The sequence below is a fragment of the Myxocyprinus asiaticus genome, chromosome 32 (genome assembly GCF_019703515.2).
Source record: "Myxocyprinus asiaticus isolate MX2 ecotype Aquarium Trade chromosome 32, UBuf_Myxa_2, whole genome shotgun sequence".
Taxonomy (NCBI): Eukaryota; Metazoa; Chordata; class Actinopteri; order Cypriniformes; family Catostomidae; genus Myxocyprinus; species Myxocyprinus asiaticus.
In genome coordinates this window covers 14,101,433-14,119,001 of record NC_059375.1, presented here as the reverse complement: position 1 = coordinate 14,119,001, position 17,569 = coordinate 14,101,433, and the positions used below count along the sequence as shown (strand labels likewise).

Here is a 17,569-nt window from a genome sequence, read left to right as displayed (position 1 = left end):
CATTTGAAAAACAAACAAAAGTTGTACCTGGTCGAACTCTGTGTCAAACAATGGCAACATATTATCACTTGTGAAAACGTGCTTGTTTCTTGTCAAATGTAACGGAATATTTGTCTCTGTACCAGTGGCAACTCTCCAAAAGCATCGCACTTTCAAGACTACACGCCCCATAATTCTGCTGTTTTTAAACCGGAAGTCATTTCACTTCCTGGATGCTTTCAACTGTCAAAAGAAACAATCAGCTAGTGCAGACAAGCGACTGAACAACAGCTGCCGTCACAACAACACAGGATAAAGTTATGCCTTTTAACGCCAGAAATAAAAGTATGTTGTAGTTTTATCACTCTTCTTCTCCTGCAAGCAGTCTTTTGATTGCTGATTCAGTTTTGCACTTAAAGCGTCTCGTGCAAGTCGTAGCTTGTGCTATTTTTGGCTGCATTATAATTTTAGTTGCATTGATATGCTTCCTTTAGAGTTTGTATGATTACTGTTTATATGCAAACCGCCAAATAGAGCTCAAATAAACTATTTAGTTTCTATTTAAATTAGATTTTTGAAATATTTAATCAAAAGATACACCAACAAAACATTACCATGTAGTACCATGGTAAAACCATGGTTTTTGGACATGTACCATTGCAGTGCCGCTTAAGCATTTTAATATGCAATAAACAATATATTATTACTGTGCATAAGACATATCATTACCAGATGGAGATGGGAGGTTTTTAAATGCAAATTCCTCCCACTCCTCCTATTGTGATTACACTTGGCATTCCAAATCACATTGTCTCCCTGTCTATCTTTCTGTTCTCCAACAGCCCAGTGAGGGGGTTGACGGAGCAGCTGAGGGCGTGGGGTCATGGAGGAGTTCAGGAGGACGTACCTGAGGCTGTGTAAAGAAGGAGGAGTAGATACGCAGGAGTCAGTGCTGGCTCAGCTTCATGACACGAGAACAGCGACAGGCAGCAGTAGACTGGACCTGAGTGGGCAGAGCATCACTGTGGACACCTGCAGCGTGCTGGGCAGAGTACTGCACAATGACACAGTATTCACAGAGATCATTCTCAGTGACTGCATGCTCAGTGAGGAAGGTGGGTGTGTCTGTGTATGGGTAAATCTCAAGAAAACATTACACCCCAAAACCAAGGAATGAAATAAGAAATTAATTCAGGTTTTTTTTTTTTTTTCTCGCAATAAATTTACCATGTTTTACTGTAGTAACCATATTTTAACCTTGATATTCGTAGTTAAACAGTAATAAAAGGAAAAGGAAAAAAAAATAAAATAAAAAGGAAAACTATGGTAATAAAAATCATAGTTTTGTGCTTATTATGGTTTTACTACAAAAACCATGGTATTTGTAGTACAACCATAGTAACCAGATTTACCATGGTTAATCGAAAGTAAAACCATGGTTTCCTAAAAAAAAAAAAAAAAACATTGTTACTTAACTTTTCATAGTTATTACAAAATTACTATAGTAAAAAAAATAAAAAATATGAATAGCCTACAACAGTCATGGTTACTACAATATTACTATAGAAAAATTATTTCCGTCTAAAACTATGGTTACTACAGTCAGTTTAACTATAGTTAACCATAGTTAAACTACAGTATTTGCATAGTGAAACCATAATAAGCACAAAATTATGATTTTTATTACCATAGTTTTTGTTTTCCTGCATTATCACTATGGTTTTACAAAGAATATCATGGTTAAAATATGGTTACTATAGTAAAACCGTGGTAAATGTATTGCGAGGGAACGCAAACTATTGCGAGGGGGAAAAAAAATTCCCACCCTGTCCTCTAAGGCAGTGGTTCTCAACCTTTTTGACTCCAAGGCCCCCCATTGCGGGAGAAAATATTCAAAGTCCCCCTTTATAGGCTATTCTATATTTATATTATAAGATATATCTATTATAAGATCTTTCCTCTAATACTTCTACTGTTATGATGGCAAAGTTTGTTTTTCAAAGTTTTTTAATTAAAAAAACTACTAGCCTCAAGAGATAAAGACAATTAATCATACATTTTGTGATTCCAGAAATATCTAGAACTGTATATTCTTCATAAAAAGCAAGCTGTTGAAGGGAGTTGTTAAATTTTTTTATTTTATTTTTTTCGTATTTTTTTATCCCCTTTTCTCCCAATTTTGGAATGCCCAATTCCCACTACTTACTAGGTCCTTGTGGTGGCGCAGTTACTCGCCTCAATCCGGGTGGTGGAGGACAAGTCTCAGTTACCCGCTTCTGAGACCGTCAGTCTTATCACGTGGCTCACTGTGCATGACACCGCCGAGACTCACAGCATGTGGAGACTCATGCTACTCTCCGCGATCCATGCACAAATTACCACATGCCCCATTGAGAGTGAGAACCACTAATGACTGTACCCTCCCTAGCAACCAGACCAATTTGGTTGCTTAGGAGACCTGGCTGGAGTCACTCAGCACACCCTGGATTCGAACTCATAAATTAAAGCCAGTACCACAAATACTACTAAATACTAATAGTACTGAGATTTATAAATACTTTATAATTTAAATATTATATTATTTTTATTTTTTATTATTTTTTTTTACATTACAGCAATGACATTTTTTAAATTGCCAAAAAAAATGTCACAATTAATAAAAAAATCTTAATTGTCCTAAAAATAGGCTTCATTTTCATTATGTAAAATATAACTTTTTATTTCTTTCTGTTGGTTTTTGGGGTAAAGTTTCGTTACACGTGGATGCTTGTAGATGAGGGCGTAGCCTAATTATTACACTTATCTTTGAATAAGCTGCATACTTTTTATTGCTAATTATATGGATTGCTTAAGAAATGTTCTAATGTATACCTCTTTAAACAGTGCTTTATATATCTAAAAGACATGGCATATAAAAGACTTTGCATATAAAATGGCTGTTTCGGTGACTTTTTCCTACATGTATTCCTGTTTTAATGTTTATATTGCTGTGCAGTTAACACTGTTCTATAGACAATTCCTGTCATCTACAGGTGTCAAGCAGCTTCTAAATGGGCTTCGCTCTAACACCACAGTGAAAATGTTGGACCTGAAGGTAAATATTAACATTATGTATGTTATATATTTAACTTAATATTATATTTAAAATATATAGTTTTATCTGTTATTTAGATGATATACAGTATAACTTTATAGAATAAAATATATATTATAATATATTATATTATGTGATACAAATCTTAGCAAATGTGTAAAAAAAATACATTTCTCTTAAGGGAAATAACATGAGAGGGACAGGAGCTGAGGCTTTGGGGCAATTATTAGTGAGGAACAAGGTGCTGCGTAGGTGAGTGATTTAGCATGACTTTCCAGCCTATAATTGTTTAATTTGTTGTAAATATGGTCACTGTCTTAATAATTGGACCACCCTATTTGTATGTGTATGGCAAACATTTATTTACATTTTTTTGGAATAAGGTGCACCGATGAATTGTGCACAATAAGACCAGGAATGTGCACTGAACAATTACACTTTACAATAATGTTCCATTCGTTAACATTAGTTAATGCATTAAGTATCATGAACTAACAATGAATTACATATTTTTTTGCAGCATTTATTCATCTTTAGCCGCTTTTCCACCATCATAGCAAAACCGTACCGTTCTGTGCCGAACCGGGCCAGCTGGCGTGGTTACGGTTTCTTTTTCCATTGTTGTGAGGTGAAATTAGGAGAATGTACGCAACAGATCCGTCTGTTGGCGATGGCGCGAGAAGTAAACATTTGAGCAGGTGCACTATGGAGGATGATCGCATATTCCAGTTTGTGGACTGCTTTTTTTCCCCTGGTTTTATTCTGCTAACAAACAACAAAGACACAAACCATGTCGCAAAAAGAAAAGTAAAGAGAAAAAGGCAAGAGGTTTACCATCATTTGCTGAGGGATTGTGCATGTCACCAGACCCGAACATGCTGAAAGGTAAAAGTTCCCAGACTAGCTAAAAATGATAGTTATTGATATTTATTTATATGAAAATAGTTAGTGAGAATATATTGATGTATTTTGAGTTTAAATGAGCTAGTAATCTACTTCCCTGATGGAAAAGGTGTGTAGAAAAATAAATGTAGGCTACAATACTAGTTAAAACCATTACGATACACTAAACGAGTCGCCATGTACTAAAGCCATTCCACCAGCACGGTTGAGTACGGTTAGCTGACCATGCCGACAATGCTGAGCCAAGAACGGTTTATAATCGTGCCATGCCGAACCATGCTCAAGTGGAAATGCTACTGTAACCGTTCTGTACCGTACTGAGAACCGTTCAGCCCGATGATGGAAAAGCAGCTTTTGTTAATGTTAGTTATAAAAATACTAAATTTCATTGTTAGTTCATGTTGTTCATCAGTTGCAAAACCAAGATTAATAAATGCTGTAAAAGTGTTGTTTATTGTTAGTTCATGTTAATTAATGTAAGCAAATGGAAGTGTTATCAGTTGTTCTTTCTGTTTTGCTTGGAGGCTTGTGCTGGAGTGGAATGCCCTGGGAATGTGGGAGGAAGGATTTGCCATATTTTGTGAAGGTCTGGCCTCCAACATCTCTCTCACCCAGCTTGACCTGCGCAATAACCAAATTAACCACCAGGGGGCAGCAGAGCTCTGTATAGCACTGAAGAGGAACACAAGTCTTCAAGAGCTTGGTGAGTTTTGCAACAACAGCTCAGCACTAGGTAAGAAATTCCAGCCTCACTGTTGCCCGTGTACAAGGCTGTTGTTGTTGTGCAAAGACCTGTTGTCCCAGTTATTTGAGGCTGATGTCATATAAATGCTTGCAAAACACCAGTCGGGGTGTCCTTTGAACCTCAGTGTCTGCTGTAAATGTTTAATGTTTGAAGAAATTACTAACTTTTTCAGACTGATATATCAGTTTTACCAATTAATTGGTGCCAATAGTTGGTTTTTGGAACTATCGGTTATGGGCAAGACCAATTTTTATTATTATTATTCCTCTGTGTTCCTCTCTGGCTGGTGCTGGAGGAGTCCACAGTTAGAACAACTTGGTTCCTCAGTATAACATTGGCCTCTAGAGGTGAAGTAAAAGCAGTCACTGACTGACAATATTCATTCATATTTTTATCACCACTTCAATGCAAATTTGGTAATCAAGTGTTCTAAATTGAAGTGAGGGCCTAAAAAGAAAAATGCCACTATATGGAAATGTGCCTTATCAGAACATACATTGTGTCTCCAATAGGGGTGGGTAAAAATATAGATTTTCCGATGCATCGCGATCTTCATTTGAACAATCTCGTTATCAATTCTTAAATCCTAACACTGATTCAAGTGAAGCACATGCGATTAAATTTTGCATTATCAGGCTGCCCAAGATTGCGTCCGACACGTGATATGCTTTAAACGCATTTGTGCTGTGCAGTTGAAGCCATGTTTTCACGTAAGTGTGGCGCGAGACATCATAGAAGCTCGCGCAAGTGATGCGCTCTGCTCTGTTCTTGTGCAATTGTGGTGCGCACGCTTCTACCAGCTATCAGCGCTCCAGAGATGGGATAGTGCAGAGCTGATCACTTGATATTGTGGCGGCTTCCCTTGATGATCACAAGGCTTATCTTGATATCGTGGTACAGACTTCTAAACTTAAGACCCATTTGAAATCTGAAAATGTCTAGTTTAAACACTTTCGAGGAAGTCAAACCTCTCAAACAGCTGGACAGCCCCAACATTCTGTTCAGCACTGACAAGTGAAAAAAACACTGCATAAAGTTTTTTTAAATTACACATCATCAGCCTTGCTTACATTTATCACGATTCTACAGTAGTGACAGTAAGTATGGTATTTTGACAGAAATGTTATAGTTTTAAATAATTTATTATTATAATGTTTTACTACAACTGTGGCAGGTGTTAAAAAAGACTAACCATTTGGAGCATAATGAAAGAAATATTATATCTGTTATGGAGTGGAAAACAAAATTTTTTACTAGCTATGTCCAAACTCCATAAAGTGCTGTACTGTACTGTCAGAATATATTAACTAGTTCTATAGAAATAATGAATTATTTAAATTTAGTTTGAATTCACATAGTATCTCAAAGTAAAAAACCTGTGTCAAATTTAAAAGGCAAAGATTATGCAAATAGTACAAATTATGCATGTAAACAATAACCATGTATGTGTATATATATATATATATATATATATATATATATATATATATATATATATATATATATATATATATATACACACACACACACACTGGCGGCCAAAAGTTTGGAATAATGTACAGATTTTGCTGTTATGGAAAGAAATTGGTACTTTTATTCACCAAAGTGGCATTCAACTGATCACAAAGTATAGTCAGGACATTAATAACGTGAAAAATGACTATTACAATTTGAAAAAAAATTTTCAGAACTTCTTAAACTACTTCAAAGAGTTCTCATCAAAAAATCCTCCATGTGCAGCAATGACAGCTTTGCAGATCCTTGGCATTCTAGATGTCAGTTTGTCCAGATACTCAGGTGACATTTCACCCCACGCTTCCTGTAGCACTTGCCATAGATGTGGCTGTCTTGTCATACACTTCTCACACACCTTACAGTCTCTAGCTGATCCCAAAAAAGCTCAATGGGGTTAAGATCCATAACACTCTTTTCCAATTATCTGTTGTCCAATGTCTGTGTTTCTTTACCCACTCTAACCTTTTCTTTTTTTTTCAAAAGTGGCTTTTTCTGTTCAATTCTTCCCATAAGGCCTGCAGCCCTGAGTTTTCTCTTTACTGTTGTACGTGAAACTGGTGTTGAGCGGGTAGAATTCAATGAAGCTGTCAGCTGAGGACATGTGAGGCATCTATTTCTCAGACTAGAGACTCTGATGTACTTATCCTCTTGTTTAGTTGTACATCTGGCCTTCCACATCTCTTTCTGTCCTTGTCAGAGCCAGTTGTCCTTTGTCATTGAAGACTGTAGTGTACACCTTTGTATGAAATCTTCAGTTTTTTGGCAGTTTCAAGCATTGTATAGCCTTCATTCCTCAAAACAATGATTGACTGACGAGTTTCTAGAGAAAGCTGTTTCTTTTTTGCCATTTTTGTCCTAATATTGACCTTAAGACATGCCAGTCTATTGCATACTGTGGCAACTCAAAAACAAACACAACGACAATGTTATGCTTCATTTAATGAACCAAATATCTTTCAACTGTGTTTGATATAATGGTAAGTGATTTACTAGTACCAAATTAGCAATTTAGCATGATTACTCAAGTATAAGGTGTTGGAGTGATGGCTGCTGGAAAAGGGGCCTGTCTAGATTTGATCAAAAATAACTTTTTTTCAAATAGTGATGGTGCTGTTTTTACATCAGTAATGTCCTGACTATACTTTGTGATCAGTTGAATGCCACTTTAGTGAAAGTACCAATTTCCTTCCGAAACAACAAAATCTGTACATTATTCCAAACCGCCAGTGTGTGTGTGTGTGTGTGTATGTGTATGTGTGTGTATATACAGGTGGATCTCAAGAAATTAGAATGTCGTGGAAAAGTTCATTTATTTCAGTAATTCAACTCAAACTGTGAAACTCGTGTATTAAATAAATTCAACGCACACAGACTGAAGTAGTTTAAGTCTTTGGTTCTTTTAATTGTGATGATTTTGGCTCACATTTAACAAAAACCCACCAATTCACTATCTCAAAAAATTAGAATATGGTGACATGCCAATCAGCTAATCAACTCAAAACACCTGCAAAGGTTTCCTGAGCCTTCAAAATGGTCTCTCAGTTTGATTCACTAGGCTACACAATCATGGGGAAGACTGCTGATCTGACAGTTGTCCAGAAGACAATCATTGACACCCTTCACAAGGAGGGTAAGCCACAAACATTAATTGCCAAAGAAGCTGGCTGTTAACAGAGTGCTGTATCCAAGCATGTTAACAGAAAGTTGAGTGGAAGCAAAAAGTGTGGAAGAAAAAGATGCACAACCAACCGAGAGAACCGCAGCCTTATGATTGTCAAGCAAAATCGATTCAAGAATTTGGGTGAACTTCACAAGGAATGGACTGAGGCTGGGGTCAAGGCATCAAGAGCCACCACACACAGACATGTCAAGGAATTTGGCTACAGTTGTCGTATTCCTCTTGTTAAGCCACTCCTGAACCACAGACAACGTCAGAGGCGTCTTACCTGGGCTAAGGAGAAGAACTGGACTGTTGCCCAGTGGTCCAAAGTCCTCTTTTCAGATGAGAGCAAGTTTTGTATTTCATTTGGAAACCAAGGTCCTAGAGTCTGGAGGAAGGGTGGAGAAGCTCATAGCCCAAGTTGCTTGAAGTCCAGTGTTAAGTTTCCACAGTCTGTGATGATTTGGGGTGCAATGTCATCTGCTGGTGTTGGTCCATTGTGTTTTTTGAAAACCAAAGTCACTGCACCCGTTTACCAAGAAATTTTGGAGCACTTCATGCTTCCTTCTGCTGACCAGCTTTTTAAAGATGCTGATTTCATTTTCCAGCAGGATTTGGCACCTGCCCACACTGCCAAAAGCACCAAAAGTTGGTTAAATGACCATGGTGTTGGTGTGCTTGACTGGCCAGCAAACTCACCAGACCTGTAACCCCATAGAGAATCTATGGGGTATTGTCAAGAGGAAAATGAGAAACAAGAGACCACAAAATGCAGATGAGCTGAAGGCCACTGTCAAAGAAACCTGGGCTTCCATACCACCTCAGCAGTGCCACAAACTGATCACCTCCATGCCACGCCGAATTGAGGCAGTAATTAAAGCAAAAGGAGCCCCTACCAAGTATTGAGTACATATACAGTAAATGAACATACTTTCCAGAAGGCCAACAATTCACTAAAAATGTTTTTTTTATTGGTCTTATGATGTATTCTAATTTTTTGAGATAGTGAATTGGTGGGTTTTTGTTAAATGTGAGCCAAAATCATCACAATTAAAAGAACCAAAGACTTAAACTACTTCAGTCTGTGTGCATTGAATTTATGTAATACACGAGTTTCACAATTTGAGTTGAATTACTGAAATAAATGAACTTTTCTACGACATTCTAATTTATTGAGATGCACCTGTATATACTGTGTATATATATGTATATATATGTATATATATATATATATATATATATATATATATATATATATATATATATATATGCAGTATAATATCTGCAATTTATCATATATTATATTAAGACATCATATTTATTGATGTAATTACATGGAATTTGTGAGTTTTTAAAAAGCTAAAATGTGACAAATGATGATAAACCTATGATGAAATTACATTTTAAAATTAATAAATCCATAATTTGCCAAAATCCATTGGTAAAAGTTAGAAAAACCCCTATATAATTCACATCATTTGCTGAGAGAGATTTTTTTTAATGTCAGCTAAATGGATATTGTAACTGAAATATACCCACATGAATCAATATTGTATCGAATCGGAATTTAATCGAATCAAGAGCTTGTGAATCGGGAAATCTGTATCAATACCCAGCCCTAATCTCCAAAATATATACATACATACACACACATATGTACACAATATGGGGTGTCTTTTAGTTAAATAAGTAGAGTCTGTTCTGTTTGTGTGTGCAGATCTCAGGTGGAATAACATTGGGCTGCTGGGTGGCCGATCATTACTGGAAGCAATGAATCAGAACCACACAATTCTCAAACTTGAGATGGCTGGAAACAACATTCCCAGTGACACACTCCGAGCTGTCGGTGAGACTGGATCTGTCAACATCGGCTGTCGGCTGTTTAGAGTTCTAGAATGTTGTGGTTCATATTCATGTCCACAATGAATGTGCGAGAATGTGATCGGGTGAAACTCACGATTGTGTTCAGGCTCTGGGTTCGAAATCTTATTGTAATGGTTTCTTCGCAGAACAGTCCATGAATCACAATGTAGATAGACAGTCCACACTGAGAGAGAGCAGGAGCAGGACCCATGTCCTCAGCAAAGAGATCCAGCTCCTAAAGGAGGAAAAGGGCCGACAGGTCAGGGTAACTGGGCTATTCAGTGCTTTTGCTTTAAAAGTTTCAAATATGAATGGGTTGAAAACGAACTGTTCTTCTCTCTGTATGACCTGAAGTTTCTTAGTCTGATGGAGACCATTGATAGACAGAAAGATGAGATGGGAAGAAGTAGCAGGTAAGTGTTAATTTAACTTAAAACCTGGCTTTAAAATAAATCAATAAGCCATGAGAGGCCATGCATGACAGTGATTTTTCCATGGTTCAGGGATGTTCTTATATGTTATGTGAAGCAGAGTTCCTGAAATCCCCTGAACTGTAGCCTATCATGGCTAAAGGCTTTTATAAAACAGCAGCAACACCAAATAAGAAAAACAATTTGTCCACCAAGTATTATAGTTAATGAGCCTAACTGTAGGCTGTTAAAAGTGTTCAAGCAACTTGGTGCATTAATATAGATATTAGGATTAATATTTAGTTGATGTGTGGTTAGGTGTGCCTATATCTGCTATTTTTCAACGGCTTCTAACATGACTCATCCAGTTAGAATTTGAGAGATTATATGAATTGGGATTGCAATACTTGTACTGTTTATAATGTTGAAGTATTTTTGATATGCTAACTGAATTTAGTTTTCCTTTAGGAATTCATCACTACGACTGGGACAGTTACAGGAAGCCCTGAATGAGCAGAAATCAGCTGTGAATTCTCTCACAGCCAAGTAAGCAACCTTTAAACATGCAATTAGCGATGATTTATATTTTCAAAGTTTAAATCCTTTATTCTATTCTAGTTTAATATGCAGAGACATAGTGTGTTCTTTGGGCAGTCCGACTCAACCAGTGCGTGAGTTTTGGACTGGGCTATCTGTAGACAGTGTGTGGGAAACTTTTTTTCTCTCTTTTTTTTTTTTTTGTGCTATTTTATTTGGTGCTAATAGTGGGACAAAAGCTACAAAATTCACCTTTAACTTGTGAATTTTTTTAGTAGGGCTTTCAATTTCTTTGGAAAAGAACTTCCAAGGTCAAAGTTCAGAGGAAGAAAAGTTATTCATTTTCATTTTAAATTGTACTTTATTTTTTTTTTTTTTTACATGGATTATTGAAATATGTCATTGGTGTTACATTGTTTAATGTTCATGTGAAAGATTTTTTTTGTAAAAAAAATGATTTAATGGTATGATTTACAGTCAAGTTGTCCTTAATGAATAAAAATAATGTCAAGATGTTATGAGTGAAAACTAAACTAAACTGAAAATGTCAATATTTTGTAAGTGAGACACACCAAAAGCATCCGTTTAACGCATGTGTACATTGACGTGTCCTTGGAAAAGCCCTTATAATAAGTCTTCCTCTGACAGATTGACGTATTCAGCTGCAAAATGCTTGCTCATGTTCATTGAGATGGAAATAAACAATATATTGCCTTCTAAAGGCACTATTTGTATTGTATAATTATTGCTTTCCTCATCTGCCACAATAATATAATGTAGTTTAATTAAATGAATTATTTTATTTAATATTTGTAATTATTAAAAAATAATAATCCATAATTATTTTATATATTTTTATTGAATTATTTTTATTCGGGGGCCTTTCTCTGGAAATTTTGATATATGCAATTAATTAGATTAATTAATAGGCACATCATGTCATTTATTTAATTAAACATTTGTATCGATTGACAGTAATATTCTACTACTTTGGACTGACAGGTTGCTGTTGTTTTACACAGGAAGTACAACAGGACTTTTGTAGAGTTAATTGTTTTGTTGTTCAGATTGCAGATGACAGAGGCTGCTCTAGCTCTATCAGAGCAGAAGTCTCATGACCTGGGAGAGTTACTGACACGAGTTAAAATGGAAAAGACAGATCTGAGAGACAGACAGTCCAGGGAGATCAAGAAAGAGCATGAGGTATTCAGCATCACTTTAGCCTTTTAAAACTTAATATCAGCTTTCAACTTATATAATTGTAATAAAATCAGAACCATAACATATTATAAAATCTGTTAACTTTGCATTAAAGTAAATTATTTAAACGTAATTAGGGCCCGAGCACCGATGGTGCGAGGACCCTATTGTTCTTCTAGGCGTTTATTATTTTCCCAAATTAATCGCATTTTTGAGGGCCTAAACATGCTCGCAAACTCATGGAACTTTGCACACGCATCAAAAGTGGCGAAAATGTACATCTGATGTGGGTTTCAGAATTAAATGGCTCGATAGCACCACCTACAAACTTTCAACGATGTGCGCTTTACGCTACGTTTCACCTACACGTACAAATATCGGTACACATGTGTAACATGTCAATACCTACAAAACAGTCTCTTGGACCCATGCCCTAAACTCAACAGGAAGTCAGCCGTTTTGATTTTTCTCTCCAATTTTTGCTCAGTTTTTGCCCTTTCCAGGCCTCGTACTTTAACGAACTCCTCCTAGAGATTTCATCAGATCTACTTCATATTTGGTTATTCTAATCTAACGGCCTTGGCGTTGCTAAATTGCGAAGCTTTTGAGTTTTCACTGCACGGCGTGGCCGTGACGGTCTGACAAAATTCGATGTTTCACCATGAAACAGGAAGTTGTTATAACTCATACGTACAATGACCAATCTGCCCCAAACTTCACATGTTTGATAATAGTCCCTGCCTGAATACATCTACGTGCCAGTATTCAGTTATAGTCATAGCGCCACCTACTGGCAACAGCCAATTCCAGGTCTTGTACTTTAACAAACTCCTCGCAGAGATTTAATCAGATCAACATTATATTTAGTCAGTCTTAATCTAAAGGCCTTGGTGATGTTAAATTGCGAAGCTTTTGCGTTTTCGTTTAAGGTCGTGTTTGTGGCGGCCTGACAAAGTTCGATATGAAACAAGTCACATTTTTGAGGCCTAAACATGCTCAAAAACTCATGAAACTTTGCACACATCTCAAAAGTGGGGGAAATTTACATCTGATACTGGTTTTAGAATGCAAAATGGCTCGATAGTGCCACCTACAAAATTTCAACGAAGCAGCCCATAAAATCGGTAGGCATATGTTACATGTCAACACATACAAAAAAGTATGTTAGAACCATATCCTAAACCCAACAGGAAGTCAGCCATTATGATTTTTCACTTCAATTTTTGCTCAGTTTTTGCCATTTCCAGGCCTCGTACTTTAACAAACTCCTCCTAGAGATTAAATCAGATCAACATCATATTCGGTCAGTCTAATCTAAAGGCCTTGGCGATGCTAAATTGTGAAGCTTTTGAGTTTTCTTTGAACGGCGTGTCCGTGGCTTCCTGACAAATTTCAGTGTTTCGCCATGAAATGGGAAGTTGTTATAACTCAAACATAAAATGTCCAATCTGCTCCAAACTTTACATGTTTACAATAGGGCCTATATTCAGTTATAGTCATAGTGCCACCTACTGGCAACAGCAAATGACATGTTTTACACTGTGATACACTCTTAACAACATTTAAGTTCTTAAAAAAAAATAAAAAATTGGAGTAACATTCCCCTGGCACAGCAGCCCCAACATGCACCAGGGTGCGAGGGCCCGTTCATTGCTGCTTGCAGCTTTAATTTTATTTGTTTTTTGTTTTGTAGGAGAATGCTTTGAGGGAAGCAAAGCTTTTAAAGGAGGTGAACAGTTTGTCAGAGAAAAACCTCCAGCTTGAAAACAAGGTACAGAAGAGAGCATATCCTATGGAAGGGTAATATGTGTGTGTGAGAGAGTTTTGACTAATACTGTATGTGTACCACTCAGCTGGAGGAAACTGAACGCAGATGTAAGACGCAGCAGGAACAAATCTTTCAGCTTAAACAGGAACTCACCAACACCACTGCTGAACTAAAGCTGCGGCTCGCCCAGACTGAAGGTGCCAACTCACAACACCAGCTATCTAGAAAAGCCTTCCTCAAGGGAAACATTTCAGTTAAAGTTTTATTTTTGCTAGTCACATTAAAATTTGGCTCTCTCCAGAACGGTTGGACATGGAGAAAAGAAGATCCAAGCAGGCACTTGAAGACATGGACAGTTTACGACAGAAGGAGGTGAAGACATTAAACCAAACCAAGGTGTTTTTATGAAGTTGCCTGCTGCTTATATTTTTCCTTTTGCTCCAGGTGGATCACCTGACCAGACACCAGGAAGAGAGTGAAAGAGCTCTACAAGACCGCATTCTCAAACTTGAAGGACAGCGGATTCAATTAGAGGAGGTAGACAAGATAAATCCCAAACTAATCCCAATATTAATCCCAAAGCTAAATTAAACTTCCCATCTTTTATCTGAAACACAGATACCTGACTTACCACATTTGCACTTGAGACATGGTTTGATCTGCTTTGACTTTTGCATGTAGGAGCTCAGCAGAGCGAAAGCGTCTCTGGTGACTGAGAGAGCTCACGCTGAGGAGGAGCTTGGAAAAGTGCGCTCCCAAGTGCGAATGGAGGAAGTACGCAAATTTTTTCTGAATGGTTATAACATTATTAGAAATGTTAGCTAACTGAAATTCGTGCATCTCATCATCCTCCATTTCAGGGTCATGACCTCTAATGTTCCTTTTCTCCTCCCTCTACAGCAGCAGCATCTGAGCAGTCTTGAGGAGAAGCTGCGAGGGGTTCGCCAGTCTCGGGATGAGTCTCAGAACCACTGCACACAGCAGAAACAAACCATTGCTGAGCTCCAGGCTAGAGTAGGGCAGCAAAGCATTGAGATGGACACTCTCCGCCGCAGGATAGATGAGTTACAGCAGGTACTGGTTTAAATCGAGAGATCTACTCACTGTATCAAATATTCACATTATATACAGTATTTGTGATCATTTTGCTGAGAATATAAACTTAAGCAACAAGAAGACTGTTATTCAAACTAGTTTTGCGATACCTCTTAGTGACTTGCGAATATGAGAGCGAAGAAATTAGAAATATATATGAAATCTATAAAAATGAGGGCTTTTCTAAGGACACTTCAATGTACATATGCATCAGACGGACGCATTTGGAGCGTCTCACTTTGGTTGCATTATGTCATAAATATAGCGTTTTTAGGTCAAGTTAAACACAGTTTTAAAACGTCTTGAGATCCCTGCATTTGGAATTGTGGTCCGTCCAGCTTTGTTTGAATGCATCTTGTGCTGACGCTAGTGTCAAGCAAGCCTGAGTGTGGTTTGATGTCTGTACATCTGCGCGTTGCCTAAAAAAGCTGGTTTCGCTTACTGCCCCCTGCTGAAAACATGTGATACTGGCTACCGGGAGCATGAACAATTGCGTAAATTTTTAACACTTTATTTTTATATAATCAATCGCACTGAATTAACTTGTTAAATTGACAGCCCTAATAAAAATGTTTTAGTACAATTATATGTAGGTAAATATTGCTATTTATTAATACATATTAGTATTTGTTCTTTCTTTTGTTCATTTAGTGAAAACCTTGATTTATCTAGATATTTACCGTATTTTACTTTTTGAATGAAATATTTTGAGGATACTTGGCCAAAATGGCTATTTGGTTGAAGTTATGGTTCCCTTTTTAGCCATTTTGAAACAAATACATAAATATTGAGATGTATATCAAATAGCATCAAAAGACTGATTTAATATATATCATCTCGTACTTACATTTATAAAAAAAAATAAAAATAAAAAAAAAGGTACTCACATTTAAAGAAATGTTCAAACTGTTTTTTGTTTATTGAATAATGTTTTATTAATGATCATAGAATATTTCTGTCTGCTTTAGCTGATATTAGTCTGTGAATCTGCTGACCTCTTCCCATGTGTCTGAAACACAGGAGCTTGCAGGGAAAGAGCAAGAGAAAGTGGCTGAAGTGACGCGTGTGCGGGTGGAACTGCAAGAGCAAATTGGCCACCTTGAGGCTGAGCGGGCAGCTCAGAGTGGCCTAAAAGAGAAGATTGCTGCTCTGGAGAGAGAGATGAAGGGTAAATTAGTTATGCTCATTTCTTGCAATATCAGGAATTATTCAGATAAATAATTTTACATAGTGACGACTAAATGCAAAACATATTTGTTTTGATCTGTTCATGATCGTTTGTGATATAACTTGATGCCCTTGTTGCAAGCTCAGTTGACTCAGTGTATGTATGTGTGTGTGTGTGTGCGTGCGTGCGTGTGTTTGATCAGTTCTCAGCGCCACCCATAGAGAGGCCCTTCTGGACAAAGAGAGCGAGATCTCCTCTCTACTTGAGCGACTGCGTATTAGAGAGGGAGAGATCCAGCGTATGCGTGAGGATGAGGCCCAGAGAGCCAGCTTCCTCCAGAATGCCATACTCACTTACGTCCAGGGCTCCCCTCTTGCACACTTCAGCCCCAAAAAGTGAACAACTTTTCCAAAACCTCTGTGATTATGCCACAGTCTAGTGTGGAATATGTTCCCCACTTTCCATCAATTTCACCAAGGCACTTTTAGACTATGCACAGTAAATCAAGTGCAGAAATGTTTTTACACTAAATAGAGATGCTTGAGTGGAAAGTTTCATGGATTGGGAAAAAAATACTCAAAAAACTATTGACCAAATAGATATTGATATGCATTCCTGTATCTTTTAAATGTATAGATTTTGGTTTGGAAATAAGTTTGCATAATTGAATGATCAGGTATCAGAGAATATTTTTTTGAACTTCTTAGTTAAGAAATTTTCTGTTTCTATTAAGATTTATTTTGATTTCTTGAAATATTGGAGCTCTTTCACATATCTATCTTGTGAAAAATCCTGAATGTGCCATATTGCCAAAGCTCTTATGTTGCGGCACTTACAGATTGTATATTGTAAAATGTTTTCTAATTTTTTTCTACTTTTGGAGTTTTTACACACTTGTAATGTATGTTTGCTGTTCGTGTTGAATAAAATGTGTGGTTCTGAAGAAGCTCTGGGCAGTCTGTATGGAATTGCTATGGAATTAAATGGCATACTAATACCACTGCAACTTTTTTTGCAGTTATTAAAGTATATACTGTGTACAGTTCAAATGTGTGCACTGTATTCATAGAATACCATGATGACCTACTAGATTTACCAAAATATGCAGTAAAAAAACCAGCAAAACCTGAAAAAAATAAATAAATATTGCACAGAATACTGCATCCCATTTTACAATGAGCTTGACTTAACAGGGAGTAATTACAGGCACACTTATAAACTCTCTTTGATCTCTTTTGCGACTCTTTATTTGATCAAACTGCCAAAAGGTTTAGGAAAAACTGAATAATTTTTTTTAAATAACTTTATTTCAAGAAGGATATAGCTGCAGGCAAAGCTCCAAAAAGGGGCTGGAGCTCCATACCACCAGCAAAGATACAGGGAGCCCCTAACCTAACCCAAACCGTGACTAGAAGTGATGCCCCCTTTTGGAGTTGGTGCAACCCCCTTTTAAGATGCTGTGTCAAACCACGCCCTCTTTTTGAGATTCCGCCCCCATTTGGAGATCGCCAGCCTGCAGTTGTATTCCTACTTGGTTATTTCCAGGGTGATAGAGCAAAATAGTGCCCACCCACTTTTTCAGCTGTTTGGGTTCCGAAAGTATTTTTCCCATTCATTTCTTCCATAGACTTT

At 37.1% G+C, this 17,569-nt stretch overlaps 1 protein-coding gene across 3 annotated transcripts; it reads left to right on the top strand.

Moving 5' to 3' along the window:
- The first annotated feature begins 209 nt into the window (after window positions 1-209).
- On the top strand, window positions 210-16,883 carry lrrc45 (leucine rich repeat containing 45). Of its 3 annotated transcripts, none has more exons than XM_051666568.1 (18): window positions 210-324; window positions 822-1,094; window positions 3,012-3,073; window positions 3,255-3,325; window positions 4,501-4,679; window positions 9,614-9,742; window positions 9,906-10,018; window positions 10,114-10,172; window positions 10,638-10,715; window positions 11,774-11,909; window positions 13,600-13,677; window positions 13,760-13,871; window positions 13,976-14,046; window positions 14,119-14,211; window positions 14,356-14,448; window positions 14,575-14,748; window positions 15,790-15,937; window positions 16,140-16,883. In XM_051666568.1, exons 2-18 carry the CDS (start codon window positions 863-865, stop codon window positions 16,334-16,336), a joined length of 2,025 nt encoding a protein of 674 aa, XP_051522528.1. In that variant the 5' UTR covers window positions 210-324; window positions 822-862; the 3' UTR covers window positions 16,337-16,883. The 3 variants fall into 3 exon arrangements, with proteins under 3 accessions (XP_051522528.1, XP_051522527.1, XP_051522529.1); XM_051666567.1 differs by having other exon boundaries at window positions 9,906-10,024; XM_051666569.1 differs by lacking the exon at window positions 210-324 and having other exon boundaries at window positions 966-1,094; window positions 2,992-3,073; window positions 9,906-10,024.
- The last annotated feature ends 686 nt before the right edge of the window (window positions 16,884-17,569 follow it).